The sequence below is a fragment of the Eufriesea mexicana genome, unplaced genomic scaffold (assembly GCF_001483705.2).
Source record: "Eufriesea mexicana isolate 0111107269 unplaced genomic scaffold, ASM148370v2 scaffold294, whole genome shotgun sequence".
NCBI classification, from domain to species: domain Eukaryota; kingdom Metazoa; phylum Arthropoda; class Insecta; order Hymenoptera; family Apidae; genus Eufriesea; species Eufriesea mexicana.
Genome location: NW_016908489.1, coordinates 2,394,867 through 2,404,177, shown reverse-complemented (window position 1 = coordinate 2,404,177; position 9,311 = coordinate 2,394,867). Strand labels below are relative to the sequence as shown.

The 9,311-nt window shown below is 44.0% G+C and overlaps 1 protein-coding gene across 2 annotated transcripts in view; it reads left to right on the top strand.

The window, feature by feature from the left end:
* LOC108556071 (purine nucleoside phosphorylase) overlaps positions 1–5,413 on the top strand; it is a 7,194-nt gene extending 1,781 nt beyond the window's left edge. The window contains exons 2-6 of one of the 2 annotated variants that reach the window (XM_017911995.1): positions 2,142–2,236; positions 2,366–2,544; positions 2,802–2,977; positions 3,919–4,109; positions 4,195–5,413. In XM_017911995.1, coding sequence (XP_017767484.1) covers positions 2,142–2,236; positions 2,366–2,544; positions 2,802–2,977; positions 3,919–4,109; positions 4,195–4,403 — 850 coding nt within the window. In that variant the 3' untranslated portion in view covers positions 4,404–5,413. Of the gene's footprint in view, positions 1–2,141; positions 2,237–2,335; positions 2,545–2,801; positions 2,978–3,918; positions 4,110–4,194 lie in introns of both variants that reach the window. The other variant, XM_017911994.1, reaches the window with a different exon arrangement.
* The last annotated feature ends 3,898 nt before the right edge of the window (positions 5,414–9,311 follow it).

The window sequence follows — 9,311 nt, the reverse complement described above, 5'->3', positions numbered from 1 at the left end:
GAAAGAGCGAAGAGAGATCGAATTGACCGTTTTAATCGCTGTCACTTTATCAAACATTTTCTTTAACGGTATCCCGCACGATTGATTCAAAGCTACTTTTATTCGACCGAGGAGCCAGAAATTCGTCGTTTAACGACGCTGCACGGTTGATGGATAAATGGCGGACGACTTTGTATGCAGTACTCAGAGTCAACGAAAATGGCGTAAAAACTGCGCATCGAATCAAACATGCAGACGGATTTGTAATTCAGTCGCAGTTCCTTTTTTTCTTTGATGCTCGATGGTCTTTTTCCCGCGTCGCATCCTCTGTTCGATTCAGCCGGCTATGAATTTTTATCCGATACATTTAATATTTACCGCGTATTCCGCCTGGCTTTTACCCCGCTGCTTCCCCTGTCTTTTTCTCGTCGTTTGTGCAGGTTCGAGTGTCATTGCGCTATCCGCGAAAAATCGCGAAAAGTCGCGAAAAGTAGCGAATAGCGTCGCTCTGTTTGTAAGTTGGGGAAGCGGATAAAGTCACGAGGAATTAGATCGTAAGAAACGTTATCGTAAGATCTATCGCGATCGGTACACGTATGTGCTTGTTTATCTTGTCAGGGTATTGCGGTGCACTTTGATTCATGATTTCGTTAACCGGCGATTCGATGTGGAAATTAGCTGTTTACGACACATTCGAAAGCGACGCTTGATTGCGTATCGCTGATTCACTTATAAAAACATTTCGCAATGATCACCGAGCGAACGATGACATTGAGGGTCAGGTCTCGATTAAATCCAAAGAAGGAACATGCCCTAAGCAGTGATCCTAGTATGGCGTGCATCCATAATCGAGATTAGAGCGAGCGATATTGTAGCAGAATCGCGGAGGCGTCATTGAATCCTTGCCATGGCCCGGAGCGATGCGCATTCACGTCGTTATAATAATCGTCGACCTCACATTTGCCATTCATAACGGGCCACCGTACAATCCCGTTTTACGATGGAGCATCCGCGAATGCGGTTGGTCTAATGACGTTTGCCATACCCGCGGCTATATCGAAGCTTTTCCACGGGCGCCCGGCGAAACTACGAAGCAATTCTCAGATTCGCGGTTGAATATGACTGTATTGGCAACGGGGACGCATATATTCAAGGCGCATTCAATGGGTTATAATTCGGTGTCCCTTACGGTGACGCATACGCGTTACGATCACCCCCGCGAAACCGCGACGCGTCTTATCGCGAGGTTCTTCGTCGCGATTGCCAAGTTTTCGGTAAGGATGAAACGAAATGAAAATCCTGGAAGGTTCGCGATAATCCGGGGGACGAAAAATGGGTAGCGATTACAGTTTTATCCTGGAGACTCGTTTCGCTTCGAAACGTTCCAGTCGCGAGGTTTCTGGGGGCAGGGTAAAATGAGAATCTTCGCTTTGAGCTTTCGCGGATATTGCGACGTGGATGACAAAAAGAGAGGAAAGTAAAAGGAGAGCGAGGGAAAAAGGAAACAGGAAACGGAAGGAAGGTGAGGGAAAAAAAGGAAACGTATAGGGTGTCGAGTACGGAGACATTAAAATTCACAGTGGGATTGTAAGTAATTTTCGATCGTGTCACGCGTAGCATTATGCTGGAGGCGCGCTTATTCGGTCGAATGCCATGGAAATTCTGTGTGTGCATCTGTGCGTAGAGCCTGTTCGCGAGCGCATTCTGCATTCGCGCACGCGTGAATGCATACACGGTCTAGATGAGTTGTGCACGGGACGCGCATACACACTCGTAAACACGTTACGCGGCCGCCCGCGTATTTCGATGCATGATTTGTAATACCCTCGAAGCCTACATTCAGCTTAAATCCGGCGCTATTTGAACCTGTTAGCAGTTTAACAGGTAACTGCACCGTTTTGTGATAGTTTCCACGGTAAAATTATGTTGGCCGGCTACGAACGACTTCGGTTCCCCTCCTGTTCGCCTAACTCACCCCTATTATCTCTGTATATTTCTATTATTTTCCTCAGTTTATGACACAGTTCGTATGAAATCCCAATCGAAACGTTGCCAACCATTCTCCCGAATGAAGATATTTCGCCGTGTACTCGTTCCAATTTCACCTCGTCCAACAGATCGCTGCAACGATTTCAATCGATCGTAACGATCTATCTTTTCAGATACACGTTCGAGACTCTGCAAGAATCGGCGCAATATTTGCTGGATCGCGTGAAGCTGAGACCAAAGATTGCGATAATATGCGGTTCCGGAATGGGTTAGTAGCTTTTAAACGATTTCGCATTTCCTGTATTGGGTCCAGTGACAACACGTATTAGTCACTAGCCCTGTTAACTTTCTGTCTATTCCCAAATAGGAACAAATGAGCAAAACGAGTTGTGTCCAGGTTCGCTGACGGAGTCAATCCAGAATAAGCAGTGCTTCCCATACGAAGACATCCCACATTTCCCTGTCTCCACTGTCAAGGGTCACCAGGGCCAAATGGTTTTCGGTTATCTGCAGGGTGTGCCGATCATGTGCATGCAGGGGAGATTTCATTATTACGAGGGCTATCCACTTTGGAAGGTACAGTTTATTCGCAATAACTGCGAATTGTTTCTGGATACGGACGTATCGCCATAGACCAGAGATAAAACTTTCGCTCGACACGATCGTTGACGTCGAGTTATTTTTATAAATTTAATCAAGTTAGCTAATATCTCGATTCTGCGCCACGAGTGATGTTTCGGTTATCGGAGATTTATAATTCATCGACTTTTGACGTATTTCAATTATTCCCTCCGAGTAACGACCGTTATTTTTCTCCTTCTTTCCACATGCAGTGCTCTATGCCGGTAAGAGTTATGAAGCTCATAGGCGTGACCCATCTGATCGCGACGAACGCGGCGGGAGGTCTAAATCCCACATACAAGGTTGGCGACATTATGATGGTGAAGGATCACGTGAACATGATGGGTTTTGCGGGGAATAACCCTCTTCAAGGGCCAAACGACGACAGGTACTTTCCCTCGTTTCTCTACTCCTCGACGCGCCGCACTATGAAGCGCGTTACATTACTCCATTCGTGTTACTACGTACTCTAACTCCTCTTCATCGACCTAGCTCCTCCTTCCTGTTTTTCCATTACCCACGATTCTCGCGTAACCCTAAGATCCTCGGTGTTCCAGAAATTAGCGATAGTAGAGTCTCCTCGATTTTATCGAGGAAAAAGGGAAGCGAGAAGGTGCGAAAGAAAGAGCGCGGGGGATGATGGACGGAGAGGGCGAGCCAGGTGGAGAATAAGGAAAAAAATGCCGGTTGAAAAGCGGGCTAGTGAGATTCACGGCGTGAACGGCAATGAATTCGAATCCGCTTCCAGTCGACAAAGGCTTTCGGGCTCGTTTCCGGAAGGAAAGTCGTCGACGACGCTCGCAGATTGCAGACCGCTCGACGACTCGATTCTTCGAGTGCTTCCCCCTAAGGGCAGAAGGGCGGGAAACGGGTGGCCGTGCGAGATCGTTGAGGTCGTCGAAGGAATAAAATTAATCTATTTCATCGGAACAACCCCTTGAATCGGATTGATGAACTATTTACCCGACGACACAAAGAATCTGATTGACGTATTTACCTAAGGATCTCCCTCGATTCTTTTGCCTAGCTTTTCCGTTTTCTTTTCTTCGCCTTCCACCCCGTCCGCTTTCGCGTCTCGTCTCGTTCGATCCCGAATTTTCGTTAACCTTCTACCCCACGAAACTCGAGATTCCTTCGTCGTATATTTCTCCTCTTTTTCCTCTGTTATAGCAACCTCCGATATTAATGGCGCCCATCGAACATGCTCGCTAGTTTTTCGCGCTTCATCGCATCCCTCTAATGATTACGCCCTCCTCAACGGGGTAAAAACGACTTTCCTCTTCTTCTTCTTCTTCTCCTTCCTCTTCTTACTGTGTTCCATCGTTTCAGGTTTGGACCGAGGTTCCCACCGATGAGCAAAGCGTACGACAAAGACATATTGCAAATCGGTCAACAAGTAGCGGAGGAGATGGGCATAAGTAATCTCGTGCACAAAGGGGTGTACACGTGTCTCGGAGGACCAAATTTCGAGACCGTGGCGGAACTGAGGATGCTGAAGATGATCGGAGTCGATGCAGTAGGTTGGTATAAAGATCAATGATACACAAGCTTTCCGCACGAGGAACTATTTCATTGCGCATTATCACGATCTTATGTCATTTTTAGGAATGTCTACGGTTCACGAGGTCATCATTGCCAGGCATTGCGATTTAAGTGTTTTCGCTTTCAGTTTGATCACGAATCAGTGCGTGACAACTTACGAGGATAACGAAGAAGCGAATCACGAAGAAGTGATAGACGTGGCGAAAATGATGCAACCGTTGCTTCAAGATTTCATGTCACGCATTGTGATATCTCTGTCGAACATGATATAGCTAGGTACGAAATGGTGATTTCTCCAGGTCATTTCTATCGTGCTCGTTATTCGACCAAGAGTGACGACGAAAACGGCATGCAGGGTTTACTCTCAGGGTTACACTCGCAGGAATTTGCGAGGGTAAAGTCTGTCGAGTAGTTAGAAATTAATACGAATCGTTACACAAGTACCGCGACATGGTACGCGTTTAATGCAATGCTGATTTAATCCAACTTTGATGCATTTCCTCTGCGAATCCGCGACTTTTATACCCATTAAACTACCGCTTGCGGCAGGGAAGATCTTCCAGGTGAAAAGAGGGTTTAAAGGCTTGTATCAAGCTGGCTGATGTCAGCAGTTTGCGACGATTTGATATACGAGCGTTATATCGGAGCCTTAGACATAGGACAAACGATCGACTAGCTCGGAATACCGGTTTCTTCATAGTCGGCATCGTGTTTCGTCCTAACATTGCGAATTCTGTAATAAGCGACGGATAACCAGGATCGAACTAAACGTAATTAAAAATGTAATTAGAAAGTATTTGTCAGAAAGTATTTAACCGTGCGATTTATGTACGTGGAAGCAGCTTATCAAAGCACCCATTCAAAAGCTTGCATTCAACTGCGTCCTCTGTAATTATACTTACGTCCCAGAAGCTGAAGAATAAAACGTATTATCGAATTACACGTATTATCGCATATATATGAACGTGTATTCAGAATCCGCTTGTATTCGAGAACCGTAGATCGTCACGATGGCCGCGCGTTTCTGATCTCAATTGATTCGTTACACGTCTTGAGAGACCTCCTTTCGCTTTAAAAAGAGGGAACGGTTTAAGGGTTGGGGAGGTTGGTGGATGCCTCCTCCTCCTCTCCGCCCCGGCACCCTCGTCGATTTTCCTCCCTCGCTTCGTTACCTTCATCTCGTTTCCGCGCTCTTCCATCGCTAATGCATCGGTGTTCGGCTTCGATAAATCTCGAGCGGCGAGGACCATACTGCCGCGGCCCTTTTCCTCTCTCTCTTCGTTTTCCGCCATGGTTGCTCCTTTCGTATTACCTTCCACGACGAAGTTATGACATGACGTCGCAGTGAAAAAAGTCATGGTCGAGGATTCAGTGTCTTCGATCGTCTACAGACGTGCAAGGTATTTGGCTTTCGAGCAGACGAATCGGTAGAGTACCATCTCGTCGCGTAGCCAATGAGTCGAATACCCTTCGCCTTTTTCTCTTCAGAGAAATAGGGAACAAGATTATCATTCGTCACAGAGAGTGTTCACGACGGCATCGTACCTTGGTGAAAATGAAATCACATCGTTGCGGCGATTTAATAAAAAGGACACCGACCATGCCGGGTTTTGTTTACGCTTTTATTTCACGATTTCGTTGAAAGCTTGTTTAATAATGGCGCATCGAGATGGAACTCTGTCTGGCATGCATATTTAGCGAAATTAATAAACATGTGCGCGGAACGTACGATCGAATCGAATAATTCTCCAGACTATCCTCGTCCAATTTCGATCATCGATTTTTCATTAAACCCGCAACGCCGAATACCGCGACGATGTTTTACAGGAGGAGGGAAATTCGTGATTATATGTCTCGAAGCTGATTGCGAAACGGGAGGAGAGGCAGTCGGAGGTAGCAATGGAGACCACTTCTTCGCATTTGTGCTCGCATTTGTAACTCGTAACTTTGACAAATACCTACGTAGGAGTTATGAAGCAACTACACGCGCTGGTTAATTAAACTTTCCCCTCTTGCCCGGGTAGATGGAAACGTTTCGCGAAACCGCTTAACGAATCGGTTCCACCGATTTGTTCTTCACTTTCGAGCGTGGAGCAAGACAATAATCCGATACGGAAAAAGTATTCGTCGAGGTGCTCGAATGTTCGTGCTCCGATTCGCGGGATTCATAATTTAACTCGGCTCGACCCTGATTCCGTCTGACAGTGTCACCGGTATACTCGAATCCACTCGCGGCGATGATCTTCGACGGAATTATGTTAATCGTACAACATGGAGGGTAAAGGTAACTATAGTGGATGGCAGCGAGATCGCGAGGAAGCAGCCTTGCATTGGATTTTAAACGGTAAATCCACGCTCGCAACGGCACGTGCCATCTTTCGGAATAGGATACTTCCTGAATGTCTGTACGAGACCGCTGCATCTTCCCCGATTTGAAAGGGATACACTCGGGCATGTTCTGTATGGTATTCAAGGGTAGGAACGAAGGCGAACGGGGCTTCGTCTGGCCGTATATTTCCACGTTGGAATAGAAACTGTACGAGGGATCAGTTATTGATATTTCTGAAACGGCAGATAAAACTTTTCTCTCTGACTAGCGAGACTGCCGTATATCTTTCGTTTACCGATCCGGCTTTGAAGGACAGCAATACCATAATCGAGATAGGGGATGATGTATTCTAGACTTAACTTTCGCGTTATTCCGCTGCGATAATGTTGGAGAAAGAAGTTAACGAATGAGGGAAAAAGGGAGCTGTTTGCGCTGCGAACGGTTAGAGGGATAACGCTGAATGAAATTCAGAGCAAAGACGTCTTGATTATTTCAGAGAATAAGATTGATAAGGTAATCCCGTTTTGTATCTTTATAAGTTCTTCCCTTTTCACGGTCTCTGCTTTCCCGCTGCCTGATTCTTCCATGAAACGAGATGTATAATGCGATTGCACTGTAATATCAGGAACGAACAAAAACCCGGTACTTTCTATGAATTAAAGTGTACCTGGCAAAGAGAAGGAATAAATGATACACTGTTAACGATGCGCCGGTGTTCCTTTTTGTCAGGTCGTTTCATTAGATACAAAGTGAAACTGGATATCCCGGTGCAATAACGCGCTCGAGCACCCCCTTTTTTCTCGCGCGATATTAATTTATCCTCGAGGAAATCGATGAGAACAAACGGAAAAGGGAGTAATAGGGCGAATACTCAAAATATTCAGAAATAGCAACCTCCTCGAGAATATAACAGTGTTAAATTGAAGCATCGAGCGGTGACATAGTTTCATATAGGCCGGGTCGCGTGCAGCGTTCAATCTCTTTCGATAGGTCTGGAATTCGTGCTCAGACAGAGATCGTGTCATTCTAAGTGAATATTCTTATCTTTTAAAGATTTCTGTCACTTTGCTCGCCAGAACGTCCGAATATGTAATGCCCATTACAAGTCAGACATAATAATTGACTTGTCACTTTATTAATTATCTTTTCAATAATAAGAAGCTCGGATAGAAGACGAGGTAATGAAATAATTATTATATTTCACACATTTAGGTCAAAATTTGAAATCGATAAGGATTGTACTATCAGACATACTTATATACCTTATTAAAGAATATTTGACTCGAGTGCGAGGGTATTGCAGAGCACCGCTGATGGATCCTCTTCTAGGTTAAGCATCACTCGCCTGGGCTCACAGAATATTGGGTGAACGTGCATTTTTCACGATGGGTTCTAATTAATTTCCGTGTCTCCGATTTTTACAAACGCGGGGGCTTCCAAGTTGTCCTTATACTCTGTATCTGCGAAGGAATATGTTTGCTTAAGGTAATTTTACATCGTTACGATTTCACTTTGCAATGTCGTACATCGAGCAAGCAATCGTTAGGCAAAGGTTCGAGAAAGAGCGGAAAATTGCGGGGAAAGTCGACCAGAGGAGAGAAAAGCTAGCCAAAGTCTAATTTTTCCGAATCTAAGAGCGTTTCTCCTTTTTCTTAGATACATTAGGCGAATTCTATTCCACGATGAGTCGAGGAAAATAGTCGCGGTCGTTTGGTAAGCTTGGAAAAATCTCCAAAGTGATGCGAATCTACCTTTCTTCGTTTCTAAAATTTATTTCAATCAGGGTTGAAAAATAAAGATGATACGATACAATATAATTTCTCTCTACCGGAGATGGAAAAGATTAAGAAAAATTATGTTAATATAAGGGATTGGTTTAATAATATTTTTTGTACTCTTAACCATTTGACAATACGTTCTTGGGATATAACATACAACGATGACGACTTTGACGAATAACTACGATACTTTTGAGAATGGATTTTTCTAGAGATGGGAATCACGAAAGGAATTCCAGCAACGAGAAAACTTTCCGTTTTTCGAAGAAAGAATTTCAGTAATAAATAACGCGAGCTACTTCGCAAACAGATCCAAGGTTAATCTAAAAGTATAAAAAAGGGGGAATTCCGCTAATGAGAAAATAATGCAAGAAGATTTCGAGAAGAATTCCACCTGTAAAAAAGCAACTGGGTCGAACGAAAAAAAAATTGTAGCTATAGGAAAAACAATGTAAAAACAAAGGAAAGGACCTTAAGTAACGGAAGAAATAGAAAGAGAAAAAATATAGTGGAAGGATAATAAAAAGGCTTAAAGTTAAATAAAAGGAAAATGGTAAAAAAGTTACTAAAAAGAATTTCAGTAGTAGAAAACAGCAGAGCACCCAAAGGAATACGGCAACAAGCACAATAAGCCTCGTAGTTCTTCGTGCGAAACTTCATTAGTTTGATGAGTTCGTTGTATTATACAAGTCATATCGTTAATTTCTTTTTGAAATATTAAAGCCACACGAACTCGTACATTTGTACGCAAAAAAGAATCTACTTTTTGGACGCTATTGCACGAAATCAATATTCTGCTATCCTTTATAAATATGGAGAAATTAATAATAAAAGTCCATTCGTATCAAATCTATTCCTTTAGATCGTATTCATATTATAATTATACATACATATGTATAAATGGATCTTTAATTACATTACAGAGAGTGCGTCGATAAAGGTGAACGCTGCGAGTGTTCAACGTTTCGAAATTTTCCCGCCGGTGGCGCTAAAGTCGTTCTCATGAGTATTCACCCCTCCTGCGTCGTAGCCCATAGGTTCGCCGGGCTGACCGAACCGCTAGTCAAGTTAGT